The sequence below is a fragment of the Odontesthes bonariensis genome, chromosome 15 (assembly GCF_027942865.1).
Source record: "Odontesthes bonariensis isolate fOdoBon6 chromosome 15, fOdoBon6.hap1, whole genome shotgun sequence".
NCBI classification, from domain to species: domain Eukaryota; kingdom Metazoa; phylum Chordata; class Actinopteri; order Atheriniformes; family Atherinopsidae; genus Odontesthes; species Odontesthes bonariensis.
Genome location: NC_134520.1, coordinates 25916553 through 25932494, shown reverse-complemented (window position 1 = coordinate 25932494; position 15942 = coordinate 25916553). Strand labels below are relative to the sequence as shown.

The 15942-nt window shown below is 39.8% G+C and overlaps 1 protein-coding gene across 3 annotated transcripts; it reads right to left on the bottom strand.

Annotated features, from left to right (window-relative positions):
* Positions 1-1657: 1657 nt before the first annotated feature.
* ushbp1 (Usher syndrome 1C binding protein 1) lies at positions 1658-14861 on the bottom strand. 3 transcript variants are annotated; one of them, XM_075485716.1, is made up of 14 exons: positions 14710-14861; positions 13625-13848; positions 13301-13425; positions 13009-13172; positions 12576-12764; positions 12107-12354; positions 10852-10992; positions 10582-10670; positions 10334-10463; positions 9954-10188; positions 8659-8817; positions 6993-7081; positions 6316-6438; positions 1658-6216 (listed from the first exon to the last, which is right to left on the bottom strand). In XM_075485716.1, the coding sequence occupies exons 1-14, from the start codon at positions 14713-14715 to the stop codon at positions 6051-6053; spliced, it is 2088 nt and encodes a 695-aa protein (XP_075341831.1). In that variant the 5' UTR covers positions 14716-14861; the 3' UTR covers positions 1658-6050. The 3 variants fall into 3 exon arrangements, with proteins under 3 accessions (XP_075341831.1, XP_075341832.1, XP_075341830.1); XM_075485715.1 differs by having other exon boundaries at positions 1660-6216; positions 10334-10469; XM_075485717.1 differs by lacking the exon at positions 10852-10992 and having other exon boundaries at positions 10334-10469.
* Positions 14862-15942: the final 1081 nt, after the last annotated feature.

The following is a 15942-nucleotide window of genomic DNA, read 5'->3' as shown; positions in this document are numbered from 1 at the left end:
TACTAAGAAAAACCATCACAGGAAAGCTCTGAGCTTCAGTGAGGTTTTAATTCAGATTAAAAAACAATCCCTATTCACATTATTTTTGAAAATTGTATTGTTTTTTTATATGAAAGAGACTTGAAACATGTAGTATTTAATTAATTTTGTGTCATAGTGTCAGTTATATTGTTATTTCTTCGTAATTGTACATATTTAATGTAACGCCATGTGATAAAAACTCTACACTGTGTCCAAACTAGTTAAGTTGTTACAGTGTAGTTGTTTTTAACGACTACAGTAGAAATGTTGTGCCTGATTTTTATGGTTTATGCTCCGACTTTGAACTGCAATAACTCTGTCGAAAGATTTTGTTGCATGTTATTCCCCACCTCTCTCTGTCCTCTATCCTCAGACCGACTATTCGCAAAGTCAGAAACTGTCGAAAGAACTGTTAATAGTTCAAAGAAAATACTGATTGAAAAGGATTTGCACCTTTTGATGTTGACCCTACGATGGACTGGAGACCCTTTCAGGGCTTATCCTGCTCCTCACCCAGAATCATTTGAGATACTTTCCAGCCCCACAAGCTCTGAACAGGATAAAGCAGCGTAAAAGGATCATTTGTATTCTGAGTTGGCCCAAGGAGTGAGTGTGAGTGTGCATGTTGTCTTGTTTGTCCCTGTGTGGCCCTGTGATCAGTTGGCGATCAGTTCAGGGTGTAGGCAGCTGGGATAGGCTTCCACCCCCTGGTGAGTCGGAATTGGATTAAGTGAATATAGGAAATGGATGGATTGATAGATTTGCACCCCAAATGGCCCTTTAAGATTTTGATGAAGACTGCTTTTTACAACAGATAAACTTGGTTGTTGTGAAGGTTATTGTTGCCTCTTGACACAAACGGAATGGAGAAAAGTTCAAAGTAATCAAAGTGAAAGATTTAGATGCCTGAAATATTTTATTGTTTTTCAAGTTTGACCGAGGTCACATATGTACCCAGCTCTTTTTTCTTTTTGACTTTCATTCCCTCTAGACTTCCTGCCAAGATTTTCAATCCAGATCATGAGTAAATTCTTCAGAGGATCACAGCGTAGATAATTAGCGTATCAGTTAATCTTTCAGTGCATTTACCTTAAAGCGTGACTGCGTGATCTGTAATGTTACTGCCTCCACCTTTATTCTACTGACCTGTATGTGTCACAAGTGTATGTTTTGGAAGACTGGAAGCATGGGCGTGTGGAACACTTTCATCCAATTAAAAGTCCTGCCGTATCAGAAAGCCGGTAAAGTAAAAATCCAAAATACAGAACTGAGTGCTGCAGGCACATAACTAAACTTGTCACGAGCCACAGCCGGAGACGGAGAGTGGAAAGGAATAATGACTAAAGTGATGCAGGTATGGCAATCAATAAACGTTTACCTGGTGTTAAAGCGTATGTGTAGCTAAAGTTAACAGAATACACAAGAGAGCAAGTATTACAAAATCAAACAAAGTAGAATGAATAAAGAAAGCAAATTTATCACAAAAGATAAACTAGAATACAGAAAGTAGATATTCAAAAGACAAAACAAAGACAAAGAAACAAAGAACAAAAGACTATGACACAAAACTCCACAGACTTTATGTTGCTTTCTGCACACCTCGTAATGTCGTGGAAACTTTCAATACATGTGATTTTTATGTGAACACACTTGGATCTGTTTTAAATGTTCCTAGCAACAGCTGTCATGGGGATGTCAGTTATAGAAAAGTGTTCATGAAAATCTTCATGTACATAATTCATATATTTTCTTTGATGAAATTAAATAAAGTTAGTGCATTACAACGGTGTAAACAGCAGGGTCATGTTGGGAGGTAGTCTACAAGCAGTTGGAGACACACTTCTCTTTCTATTCTTGTCAGGATCCATATTTGCCTGTATCTGTCATAACTGAGAAGAATCTACATCTCCCATCTTTCTATTAGTCATGCTTTTTTTATCCTTCTGATGGTCTCTGAGGGCCTGGAGTATGCTGGGCTGGAAGCACGCTACATGCTGGACAGATCTCTATTTAATCTTAATGGGGAACAACAGTAATTAGTAAAAGAAATCATTCAATTTCCAAACAAAAATGTTTTCTATTGTCCCTGTTGACATTAGAAAACACAAATATATATATATATATTTTTTTTTACGTTCATCGAGCTGATGAATTTTGGGCACAAGCAACCTTCTCCATTGACTGATACTTGTGCATGCAATCCTGTAATAAGCATGAAAACCTCACAAGGACTTACATGCAAAAATGCTTTACTCGTTATCCTCTGCTGTCTGTGGTGAGGTGGCCTGTTGGCCTGGGCTGTTTGCTGTCATTATCTGAGTGGGCGAGAGCACAAAGCGGACATGTTTGGCCATTTGACTGAGGTCAAAGCTCTTTCGTGCCTCTCAATGCTACTAGTGTCTCTTCCAGTCTCCTAACCCCTCCTTTCGGCCGACTGTCATCAGAAAGTTGAGCGAGGTGTCAGGTCGGGCAGCGTCCCACAGCACAGAGCAGAGAATAGTGGGATTAAGACAGGAGGAGGGGATGAGAAGGGATATAGAGGGGTTGTGACAGGTGAGCTGATGGCTTTGAGAGAGAAAGGTTGGAGCCTGTGATCTCTTTATACAGCTTACAGAGGGACAACTTATTAAAATAAGGGGATGGATGCAGAGAGTAAATGAGTTGACCTAAAACCCATAGGTCACCCCCCTCCTCCTCAGTGTGTGTGTGTGTGCTTACATCCACCCCCACAGTGATTGACAGCGGCTGCCGTTGTCTAATAATGGTGCGGGTATTTTTCCCAGGCACTATAAAACTCCACCATCCGCAGACTCCTGCAGTGGCCGTTTCATGTGGGGGTGGACGTGAGTCCAGAAATATGGAGCCAACATAAAAGATGAGATTGTTAGAGGCTCTGGAAGCATATTTCATGTGCTGTTTGACTTTTTTATTCACCCTCTTTTGTCCAGTGCACTTTTAAAAAACTATTTCAATGCATGCTTCGGCACACACATTTGCACTACAGCTATATCATGAGCAGGATTAGATTAGATCTTTGACGTCCAATAAAGGTTAAGCCGAGGCTTACATTTTGAAGAGGGTTTGAAGAAGGTTTATTCAGAAAACGTCAGCTGATGTGAAAAGTGCAAGACACAGAAGTTACAGTAGTGGTGCAGTTGAGTTTTTAAAAAGTAAGCAGGGATATTTAGCATAATTGTTGCGTTGTCAACAACCTTGCTGTATTCTCACAACAGGCACGGGAATCACACCACAAAGGTTGCAAGTTTTTTAATGCTTCCCGATTTGGTAGCAAAATAATCTAAGTAAGGGTTGCTGAATCAACAAAAAGGTCAAACAGACGTTGCTTTGGGCAACTTTTCCCAATATTCCCCGTTGGGCTCAGATTGTGATAAAATGGTTCAGAGAGCATATGATGTCCTTTTCACGCATGGATTAGCCACCACAGAGTCCAGATGTCAACCCCACAGAGAATCTTTGAGATGTGCTGAGAAAGACCTTACTCAGCATTCCAACTTCCTTCGTCATCACAAGTCTGTGTGAAAAATTAAAGCAACTCTGGGATTCAGTGTAGCGACATTTCATAACAAATACCCACAGCAAATATGTGCATCAAGGCTCAAAGGGGTTCAACAAAAGAGCGTGACTTTATTTTGTCAGGCAGTGCATAGCAGTATCCACATATGCTTTTAGTAGTGTAGATCTGCCTGAGAATAAAAATTGGGCTGTGTTGCAATAACCCATTTATATCTACAGATGACACAGGTCCTCTGCCTCAAAGTCATTTTGCACCTCATGTTGCCCAGAACGGAAAAGCAAGAAACTGACCTTTTGTAATCTTTGTAGCTGTCATAGTTTCTCCTACAGGCTTGGAAGTAGAGGGCAGGGAGGGGCATTCACTTGGTTGCAATCTGCGTCTTTGCAGCTAGATGTCACTAAATTCTACAGAGTGGAACTGTGAGTTGAATTTTCACAGACTTTGAGTATTTTCTTTTGATACTTTATAATTCTAATATACTAGTTTTCAGAAGGAAATATTGTTACTCCAAAAATCCCATGAAAGGTTTATTCAATTCAAATACTTTAAACTATATAAATAGAAAGTCTTGCACTTGTACTTGTTATGGGGTTGTTTTTATGATGTAGGAATGCAGCTTATATTAAATTTTGTACATTTAACTTTGAAAGCTGTAGTGATGAGTAACTTTGTATGTTATCATGTATGTGAAACAATCACATTGCAGTATACACAGCATTGTCACAGACTAAAACACTTGACAGAAGTATAGAAACTGTAAAATGTTTTCTAATAGTGATGCTTATGTTCTCAATTGTAAAATGTTTTAAAATTGTTAAACCTTTTGGTCCTCAACGCTCTCTACTGAGGCACTCGTGATAGAAGTTCTTGAACTGTATAAAATAAAAGTCAATTTTTCAGTCAGTGGGACAGTTTGTTGTTATTGTTTCGCCTTTGATAGAAGAGTCGCCCAGAGGTTACAACAGTCTTGTCTTCTACAAACTTTTGATGAACTCAGAAGCTTAATGTGGATCTTGGAGAATTGCAACAGAAAATGGAATGATAATTGTATCATGTGCTCTAATGACAGCTATTACAACAATAGCGATGGTGACCTGGAGGCATGGGAGGAGCAGGAGGACAGGCCCCCTACGCTGACCTATGCTCGGGAAAGGGCAAAATCAGGCAACAGTCAGGGCGTCAGGGGCTCGCCACCTCGTCTGGCACTCTGAACCTTCCATTCACAGGCTAACACAACAGCTAAGCATCAGTGTGACCCTGTGGGTGTGACACTCAACCTTTGCCTTAACCTCCTGACCGCCGGTCACAGCTGCATCTGACCGGCTCTGCAAGGTCAGGGCGAAGGGTCGACCGAAGAGGGGAGGGATGGGTGAGGGATGAGTGTGGAGAAGACAGAGGGGGAGGAAGTGAGGAGTAAAGTCAGAAAAATTGACGATTGAGTGAGTGGTGAAGAGCAAAGGATGGAGGGGTGAAGAGCAGATAATTAAGATGGAATTTAAAGCGTCAGTTTGGCCAAAAAATACTCTAATAAAAAAAATAGCTAATTCCTTAATCACTTTTCCTTTTTAGCTTTTTTTTTATCTTTCTTTTGACCTCCAATGTTTTGTGTTTCATGGTTGCAATAACGTTGTGTCTGTAAGGAACATAACATAGTTTGTCTCCAGGTTACTGCAAAACTCTGACTCTCCTGACCTGTGTGTAGAAGGTCAGCTCTGAACGTTCCCACTGACCTTTGAAAGTAGCTCCCTAATGTAGTTTTACATATAGTTTTATAGTAATTCATTAAACCGATTTGGGATTGTAACTCTTTGAATGCAAGTAAATAAGGAGTCTCTCACCTATTATCTGCATGTTTAAATATCACTTGAGAAAAGTGAGAAAAAAGTTTTTTTATAATTTGGGGCGAATTGACCTTTTAACTGAACTCTAAAGCCTAAGAGACAGAGAACGTGAGACTGTGAAGATGCAAATAAGACAAATGGGCTTGCCGTACATTTTGTGTGCACATCAGACATTGTTCCAGCCCCCATCCCCCTTTCTCTGAGCTTTGTCATGACACCACAGCACACCCGGGAGTGGCTTTATAGAAATGGCTTCAATGGGAAAATGAACATTTGCTCCAGGTCAGTCCCTAAGTCTGCAGTGGATCCGGTCCTTGAGTCATCTGTGGGAATTGATGACTGTAACACAGCTGTTTCTCTAAAGTTAGGAATGCCTCCTGTGACTTTTGAGTCATTTTTCAACAAGTTAAGATTTGCAATGATAATCAATGTTTTGGTAACTCTAATAAGTGTTGAAACTCCACCACCCTACATTCTGCTATGAGCCAAAGAACGTCTATAATGAAATATGTAGAAATAATACAAAAAAACTGACTGCAGCAGACTTTTAAAGGAGATTATTCAGATTATTCATCAGATTTGCATCAGATTAGCTGATATGAATAACAAACGGCTTTAGGGGTGGCTTATTCATTAACTGAACAATTGGTGTCTCATAAAACCGTCTCTTCCCTCCTCCACTCCAAAGCTTCTTCTGCAGGTTTTGTTGCTCCACTCTGGTTATTCTGACTCTCCATCGTGGCCGCCACCTTCTGCTCCAGCCTCCACACCTGCTCCCGATACTTCCTGCGAATCTGCCGGTACGAACTCAAGGCTTTACTGGAAAACAGGACATCCAGAAAATCCAGTTTCGAACATGTAGGAAGGGGTTCACAACAGCCAGGAGAGTGTATTGCATTCTTTTCCTGTGACATTCACCTGTGAGCTTGTGTGAGGCGAGCAATATGCTCTCCATTGTCCTTCCTGTGGGAGGTGCTGTCTGAGAGAGCTGTGCTCAGAGAGTCTTGGACCAAAGCCAGTCTCTTCTTCAGGGCTTGTTCTCTGGAACAAGAAAATGAGTACTGAATACAAACTGTCAGGTTATTCACTTCACTTAAGTCACCAACAATGTTTACTCACAGAAATGCCATAAAATGGATGAACAGAATCCTATTTACTGAAGTGTCCTTGGCTTCAGAGCATAAGTGATTAATTGTGTCAAAAAGCAGTAATTTTCTAAAGAAGAATCATTCAAGGACAGAACAGAAGGAGGATGATCTCTGAAGCACTGAATGGGGAGAAACTACTAGAAGTTTTTTATGTTCAAAGTTTGCTTTTCTTCTTACTGTGTTACTAAGCAACAGATGTGAATGTGTGAATGTAAGAGGAACATTTTTTCTGCACAATCCATATTACTCCAGATGATAATTTGACTAAATTCCCCATTGATTTAAAGATGATCAAAGGCAAAATACACGACGTAAGAGTTATCTTATAGGCTTTTTAATTCACATTATTTCACAGTAAGAGGGCATGTTTTTTCATGGATGTAACAAACGAGAATAGACTGTGATTTTTACAGTAATTGTGTCACACTTGCATTGATAAGTTCTCACCTCTGTAAGACCGCTTGCAGCTCTTTCAGAATGGGTCTGGTTAGAGGATTAGAGATGTCTCCATCACATCCCACTTTCTCAAAAAGCCTCTGAAACATATTTGAAAAAGATTCAATAGAAAGTAAAATAATACTCTTCCCAATTAATAATCTATTTATCAGTGGAACCAGGACATAAAATATATGTGCACTTCAATTTACAGTTGCAGTTCTGATGCATTTTAGCTATATGCTGCAAGGAGTGTTTGCTTTGCTAATTAGCTGTGATTAGTTGTTTCACCGCGAGGCAACAGACAACACCGTGTGTGTCCAAAAATGTCCCACAGCACCTAAATGGGTCAATGGCGGACTTGGTTAGGTTTTTTTGTGAAAGGTTTTCCAAACTGTTTTGCTGTTGAACTGTTGCTGGTATTCTCGATAGGATTTAGTAACTGGAAATGTGAACCCTAATGAACCCTAATGTGTCCCTAATTAAAAGCACAGATACTTTCAGTACATCTGTGTTCCTGCATGAAAGGATTAGGGTTTGTTAGATTACCGAAGATCGTAACAATGTGACACCATCACAACGCTTTCGTTGTCCAGCCAAACGCCCAAACCTGTAATCTATCAACATTGTTGAAAGAAAAGCAGCACATATGCATATTCAGAAGACACGGACCATGAAAGTTTGGTTGATGTGAGGGTTTCAACACTTTAATCCATAGAAAAACATCCCAATAAGATAATTGATAAGATAACTGCAAAGTATTTTTGTTTTAAATATAGTTCAGCAGGAATATGAATAATCAAAACTTGGACTGTTCATATGATTCATTGTAGTTTTCTTATGTTTTCAACACTGTGTTTAATCAGACAGGTGAGCAATGGAACAACCAATCACAGCCAAGCATGCCTCTGGATGATTAAATTTTGTCCCAAGCTTTGGAAATATTCAGACTTCTGTGGGGAAACGTTGATCTAAAGGTTTCAAATTAACAGCTCAGAATTACATTGACCATGTTTAAGTTTGAGTCTTTGAGGGTTTTCATTATATGAAGAACATTACATTTAAGTGGACTAAATTTATCGTTACAAGGTGGCAACTGCACAATCCAAGTTTTAGTAAAGTGATTTTTGACCCTCTCAGCAGTCATGTTCTTTGAAGAAGGTGTTTACATGACATTGTATCAGAATACTCCACAAGGATATTATGATGCATGTATACAGAGCTACATGTTAGCCTAGCGCAGTTTTTATTGAAATATCTTAACATGATGCAGTCTGTAGAGGTCAGGGGTTGTGCTGGCTCCGAGAATCACTCGTCTAACCAAGGAGACGTTAAACCTTAACACAAAAGGGCGTGAAAATGGATTAACAACTGAAAGTCACTGCGTTGACCTAAAGGAGCTGTTCAGTTCTTTGTCATTTGACAATGACAGAGGTGAGTGGTGTGGTATGAATTAGTGCTGCAGAGACCAGCAGAAGACCTCGTAGAACCAAAATATCCTCCTTGGCCTGGAGGGATTCTGCTTTGGAAGATGTGTGATTTCCCAAATGGGACAGCCAGATTTGAATCGGGTTTGTCACAGAAGACCAGCCCCCTGATCCCTCGTGCTCGTTTCACCTTGACTTTGTATTATTTGCACATTTTAAAAAGAAAAGTCTGCTGCGGGAGTCTGTGCTACCTGTTGTTCAGTCTTTCGATCCTCCACCTCCTCTCTGACACTTTCTGGGATGAAAACTCCGGCTGGTTCCTGGGCCTTCTGGCCCATTAAACTCCACTCCAGACACCTCAGCTCTTTCTCCTTGTGGCGAATCAGAGCTCGCAGATCTGACATCTCCTCCTGAAGCAGGTAATAAAGTCCCAAAAGATTTTAACCTTGTTCAATTGGAATTTAATCAAACATCATCCACTAATGTTAAGGCTGGGGGTTTCTGTATCTGAAGAGCATAACCAACAGTTAGACAGCTTCCACGAAGAAGGTTGGAGGAGCCAATCCTGACTATTTGTGGGTTGGAGCTTTCAAGAGCAAGTTAGGAAGAGAACTTATCTAGCTGCTCCGACCATATACGGCCGCTCTGAGACATATTATAGAAAAGTAATAACAATGCTAATCATGCTCACCCAGTAAACCTCACCTATAATTGACATTCTTTAATCTTTTTACTATTTGAAATGTAGACATTCCAATTTTCTCTTTGTACAAATGCAGCATCAGTGTAGACCGACTAATAGCTGTCCAAAAATCAAACATTGGTCAAATATATGTACATAGGTCAACAGTGATTAATGTTGGCTACTAATAAAGGCAACAAAATTTAAGTCAACAGTTTATGGAGCCGATATGTGATGGAAGAATTATGATGGAAGAATTATGATGGGAGTTCTCAGTGGTGTTATTAACCTGCCAATGACCGTTATTTTCTGCTGTTGTGTTTCACAGCTTAGGCCGTTTCAGAACATCCGCAACAACATTGAACTTTAATAAGGAATTGATATCCTACCGGCTGTCCATGGCCAAACTGCAGACGGGGGAAATATTAGTACCTCAGAGTAAAACTGTATTATATTTAATCATCTCACAATCATATCGGGAAATTAAAAAAAGGGCTTAACATGTCTCCTTAAAGGAGTTAATTGATTTAGGGAATATGCAGTCTGTTTGTTGGTATATTTTACAGTAAATAATTATAAATTATTGATAAGAAAGGACCTCTCAGTTATACTGTTTTAGTGTGCACTGACATCAGAGAAATGTCAGCACTAAGTAGTGTTGTGTACACAAACTGTATAGATACTCCACACAATGTGTCTTGGAACTGGAAGGTAAGGGCAGTATTATGCACCAAAACAGTTCTTTTCCTTTAAAGCTGATGCAAGACAACTATGACATTGGGACAAAAGTCATGTTTTTCCTCCTAATCTCTTTGAATGTCAACAAACAAACTCCGACACAGGCCACAAACATGCAGCTCCTACCCTGACTGAGATGAGTTCATGAAACAGGGAAGCTTTCTCCCGCTTGGTGTCAGGAGGTTTGCTGACATCTTTAGCCGCAGGTCCCCATCTTGTCCCAGCAGGTTGACTTGTTTCAGAGCTCAGTTTGCTCTCTACTCCTGGACCTGGCTTAGGCAGGCAAATAGCTGCCCGCTCCCTCTTCAGGCGCTCAATTTGTTCACGGAGAAATGCTTCCCGATCCTTAGGTTCAGGCTCCCTGTGATGTGACAGGAAACAAACACATCTGGTGAGTTATTTATGTGATGACTTTTGAAGTATTAGGCAGTACTGTGTCATCCTCAACGCATACTTCGGCAATCCAATACTATAATGATGACTGACTGTGTAGTAAAAAGTGTCACCTCTGCCCTGTGGGACTCTGTGTTTGTGTCTCCTCTGTAGCTCCTGCTGAGGAGAAGGAGGTGGACAACTCTTCAGTTCCCATTTTCCTGAGCTGAGCTGATGGACTGTCTCCTCGCTGCCCGTCACCCACTGTCTCTGACGAGAGAAACAAATGTATGACCCCAACTGTGTTTGAGGTGTGTATGTGAATGATATTCATACCCATTGGGGTCTCTGTTGGTTTAGGTAAAATTTGGTGTTCAAACACCTGCTGAGTCTGTCCACAGAGGAATGTTCTGCGGCCTCATGGCGTCATAAAGTGACAGTAGCTCACTGTAGGCCTCCTCACACTCCTCACTGTCAGTCACAGAAGACAAAGTATGATCTTGTTAGATGAGAAGGACCTGCTCATTAAACTGCTGACCTGTGCGCATTCATTATCTTGAAACGTGCCGAAGAAATCTGTAGCACTGAAACAGAATATGCATGTGTCCAGACAGGCCTATGCACTGGTGTGTCAGGTGTTTTAAGTGTGTACCAGTATCTTAGAGCCATCTGAAGGGCCGAGCAGTCAGACTCAAGTTTGGTTAGTGTAAGAGTGATAAGCTCAGACTCTCCCTTCCTGCGCTCCAGAGCTGCAGTCAAACGTTCGTTTCTGGCCTTCAGCCTCTCAATGCATCTGAGATAATGAGAGGCAGGATGAGGATTCAAGGCAAATGAGTTTTAATGACTCAAATACTAAAGCTGCTATGGAGAAAGAAGCTGGTTTAATGCACTGATTGAGTCAAAACTTGTAGTATAAAGAACAATATTATCAAAGAAATGCGTTCTAGCTTTTAGCTTTTTTAACAAAGTCACCATTAAACACATTACAAAAAAACATTTAAATAAGATCTGTTTTAGGAAATACATAACAAAGATGATAAATCTTTTACACAATCCTAATCAAGCTCAAATGCACTCTTTTACTTTAAACTGCGTATGTTTTCCCTTCTCTAACCCTGAAAAGCGGATAAATATTTGTCGCAATACCTGCTTTAGCTCCCTTGAGCTTTGATTGAACACTAATTTGTTTCTAACAATCAATATTTAATGTATCTATTCCAGTTTATCTGTACTAGTTTAATTTATGTTATACAGGCTTTTTTTATGCTCTTTGATTTTTTGTTTTTGTTTGTCTGTCTGTTTTTACTGCTGTTACAACATATTTCCCCATTGGAGATTATCAAAGTATTTCTTAATTTATTTCACCTTAATTTGACCAAATAATCAAATTTGAAATCTAAAATAATATACTAAATACAACGCATAAAATTGACTTTATACATGATATCCAAGAATCCAAAATGAAAACAAGGTGATCTCTAAATGCCTCCTTCACCAGATCCTTTATAATGTCCTTAAATATGTTACTGGATATAAAATGATCTAAACTGAAACATTTCTGCAAATTATTCCATATTTGTTGTAGTATTTGGGAAGAAATTGCATTTCTCCCCAGCTCTGTCTATGATGTAATGTGAAAATTTAAGTGGATGCCTGCTGAGATTTGGATCAAAACTAAACCTATTTTTTTCTTTCCTTGAGTCGTGCCTTGAATCTACTCATAGATAAAACCTGTTGCATGGAAAAATCTGTATCTGCATAATTCATTTAATGTGTGTGGGCCTCATGAGGTATTTCTCCAGCTAGTCATCTTTCCACACACATAAACACACAGGACACATGTCAGCAGGGTGCTCTGGTTGACTTTAGTACTTTTTGACATATCTTGAACTGCCTCTTGGACTCACCTGTGCAGGCGCTCAGTTTCCATCTCCAGGCTGATGGGGCTGGGACATGGACTGCCTGAATTAACAGAGCCCAGTGGAGACCCATCCCCTCCCAGAGACAGAGGTGTTATACCTCTGTTTCCTCTTCTGTGGATTAAAGGTGAACCAGGGTAGGGAGGAGAGGCCCAATCTGGACTGAGAGCCCCTGCAGTTGGTCGGTAGGACGAAGAGTTACTACTGGCCTTCCAGGCCTTGTGGAGACAAATCAGCTGAAGAACAAGACAAGAGATGGACAGTTTTTTGTCTTTTTGTCTCATACAGCATCTTTTGTTGAATCACCAAAGCTATAGTTTAGTATAGTGCTCAAAATTACATTACTTTGACTCATATCAGGGCTAAGCTCGTCACATAATATTGCTATTAAAATCAGGCCATTTGATTTTTAAAAATCTTTTTCCTCACTGTCCTCATCAAAAGTGACTCTTTTTACCTTGTTCTTGTCCTCTTCCACCAAGCTAATGTTGCTTTGTGCTCTCTGCAGCTCCTCCTGGCGACTCTGGAAGTTGTTTCTGAGAGCTGACTCCTGACTGTCCACATCCAGCATGTCCTTTGGATGCTGGTCCTTTGCCAGGCTTAATGGACACGAAATCCCAAACTCTCTCTCCATCTCCTCCAGCACCTGCAACCAAGTCAACTATATTTACAAAAGGTGCTGATAACCGTGTACTAAACTAATCCAACAGAACTCACAAAGCAGACCTTATCTCTTTGAGAATATTAAACAGGTCATGCATTTCTTAAGTGACTAATGAAAGGTCTCGAAATTTGACCTTTCATTAGTTTTAGCTGGAATTTTCAGCTGTAATGACAAACATTTATGCACATTTTTTTTGTTATTGTTGATGTTTTCCTCAGTTAAATACTTGGGTGGCTTTAGTCCAGTTCTCTTGAGCTGCTCTAATGTGCTCATTCTGTTTGTCCTGGTCTGAAGCTCTGATGGGAGCGGCCCAGGTCCTTCTACAGCTGATGGAGTCCTCCACTGATGATAACACCTCCTGCAGTTTTGTCCACACAATACCGGCGCCCCCTGGTGGGTGAAACGTAGAGGTGCAGCAGATAACATTAAAAAACTGGAGAATTTCCTATACTACACAAAGTCCAGATGTAAAACATTCAATCTGATGTGGTCCACTGAACACAGCTGTTGATGCCAACCTGGAGGTTTAGATGTGATAGTGGGGGCGGTGTTCCTCTCTGGGCTGTTTCTGACCAGGCGGTGAGACAAAAGGTCTGGAACCAGAGGCCTGGATGGACCTGATGGCCTCATGTCACCTGGTTCACTGCGAGAGTGTTGTGTTTATATTGAGTCAAGTGATGAGCTGAATCAAGCATTGTGTCTTAATGTCAGAATATGCATGGTTCTGTGCAGTGTTACTGAACAAAAGTCCATTCATCCAGATTTGTTCCATGAATGTTACGAGCACACAAATTAAATGCAGCACTGCAGCAAATCCACACGTCTTCATAAACGTCACTCACCTCGGAGCCTTTAGGTTCCCCATCTTCTTGTTCAGTTCAGCGATGATGCTGAGCAGGGTGCCCACTTCAGCCTCACATTGAGCCACCTCTGCTGGCGTGGGCTCGAGGTTGATTAAAGGATCACAGCCCTCGGGGTCAAAGGCTATGTGGTTGCCAGGGTTCAGCACCTCTCTGTCAAACCCTGAGCCAACATCCAGGCTATCACATCTACTCCTCCTGGAGTCCTACAGAAAGTTTTGTTTGAATTGGAAAGAAATAACTCGATGAACCTCATATTTTACTAAATGTTTTATTACTTTATAACTCCCCCCCTTTTTTCTACCAGTCAGTGTATGCGTGCACTGATATAACACACAATAGTGCATGTAAGTACTAGCTACATGTGAACAATCTGTATAAAAAAATCTGTTTAGCAGCTATTGTTTTAGGCAACGGAAAAGGAGGAAACCAAAAACATCCTGAGATCCAACTTCCTGCCCAGCAAATATTTGTAGAACATACTATCTATTGTTTTAACAAGAACTTTGGATTAAAGTCTAAAGCATTGAATTAAAACAAGGTGTCATACATTTATTTAGTTATGAAGAGCAGGAAAAAATATCACCAGAAATTTTCCAAAACTATTAAACACAAACATGTTTTCATGTTTAGACTGGAGCTGACAACATACTTAAAATTCCTTATCCGTGACATTCAGGAAATCCTAATCAATGTCAGAGGCTATAACTACAGGCTGTGGATACTTTGCCAGCTCATATTTAACATTCTGGTAGTTTTGTGTCTCTTATGAACATGATTACATGGACTTGCAAAATATAAATTACTATATTAGTCCACAATTAAACAAACTATCAGGTGACAAAAATCGTGCCAATAAATCACACTTTTCTGAGAAGCTAAAAGTTAAGTAATTCTCCAAAGATTAGTTCTTGTCTTATGATTTACATTGAAACTACATGTGGTGATTTTACCAGACATTAAGCTATATAAGATTCTATGAGCTTTACCAGACCGATAGCGTCCCAGATCAGCTTGAAGAACACATATTTTACAAACAATCTTTCACATATTTGATCTAAACTTACCTCCATACTTCTCGGTCTCTGTGGCTGTGGCAAAGACTCAGTCTCAGAAATGTTTTTAAATATCTGATAAAATCCCTCAATCCTTCTATTTTTGTGTAATTATATTTTCCAACAGTCAGTCAGTCGCTGCATCAGTCTACCTAAATATGCTCGGTCGGATGAATGAAGTAAGCGGAAAACACTCAGAAAGTCATCTCCACCCATTCCCCTTCACTTTGTGTCCTTTCCTGTTTTGTCTGCAGTTAGTTTCCATACACGACACAACCAGCCGTGTGAACACTGGATATCCTGCATTTCTAGAGATTTAATTGTAAAAAATTGCATAAAGTGGCAATTAATCCAAGTCACATCCAGTATTGCTTTTGTTTCAGGTCGATCTGACTATCTACTTTAAAGTCTGTATTATTTGTTATTTTATTCATTAATACTCAAACCTGTTCCACAAGTTTATGATCAGCAGGTGATCAGCAGTGCTAGAAAATGTATTTATATTTGTGTGTAGTGAAAGTACCAAAATAGCAACATAAAAATACTCAATTACAATGAAGAGAACTACATGAAAATAGGTTTTAAGTAAAAGCATTATGAACAAAATTGAACTAAAGTTGGAATTTCCCTTAAATTTGCTTTCATTTGAAAATATGATTTTAGGAAGCTGTTGATAACTCATATATATATGGAATGAAAACTGTAAAGTGTCAGAGGCCTCAAACCACTGATTTAGTTTTTAACACTGTATTGTTGTTTAAAAAAGCCTGTTATCCCATGTGCAGAAATCTTCCCCTTATGAGTAACCAGTAGCAAAAAGCTCATGTGACAAATAGTGTAGAAAGTATCATATTTTACTCTGAAGTAAAGAAAAAGGTAAGAAACAAATTGTGCTTGTAATCTATAGATTACCCTTTATACCCGGGCGCTTAATGGCTGCCCACCGCTCCAGGTTGGCATCTGTCTCTGAGTGTATGACCCTGTGCATGTGCATGTGTGTGTCAACAGGTGCCAACCTGGATGGGTTAAAAGCGGAGGACAAATTTCGTGTGTATGCATGTATGCATGACCAATAAATCGGATCTTAATCTTAATACTGTAGATTATAGATTATATAGATTGTATTTAACAACAATTTATTTTTCATGTTGGATAGCTTTGTACATTATTGTCAACAAAAACACAGTTTTATGTTTTACGGTGCTTGTTTCGATTTATCGCTCAAATAAAAATCCACAAAATAGA

Coding starts and splice junctions, on each gene's coding strand:
- ushbp1 (XM_075485715.1), bottom strand. Junction 10,993..12,106: donor GAAACTGAGCGCCTGCACAG/GTGAGTCCAAGA, acceptor TCATTATCTCAG/ATGCATTGAGAGGCTGAAGG. Junction 8,818..9,953: donor ATGAACTCATCTCAGTCAGG/GTAGGAGCTGCA, acceptor TACCTGCTTCAG/GAGGAGATGTCAGATCTGCG.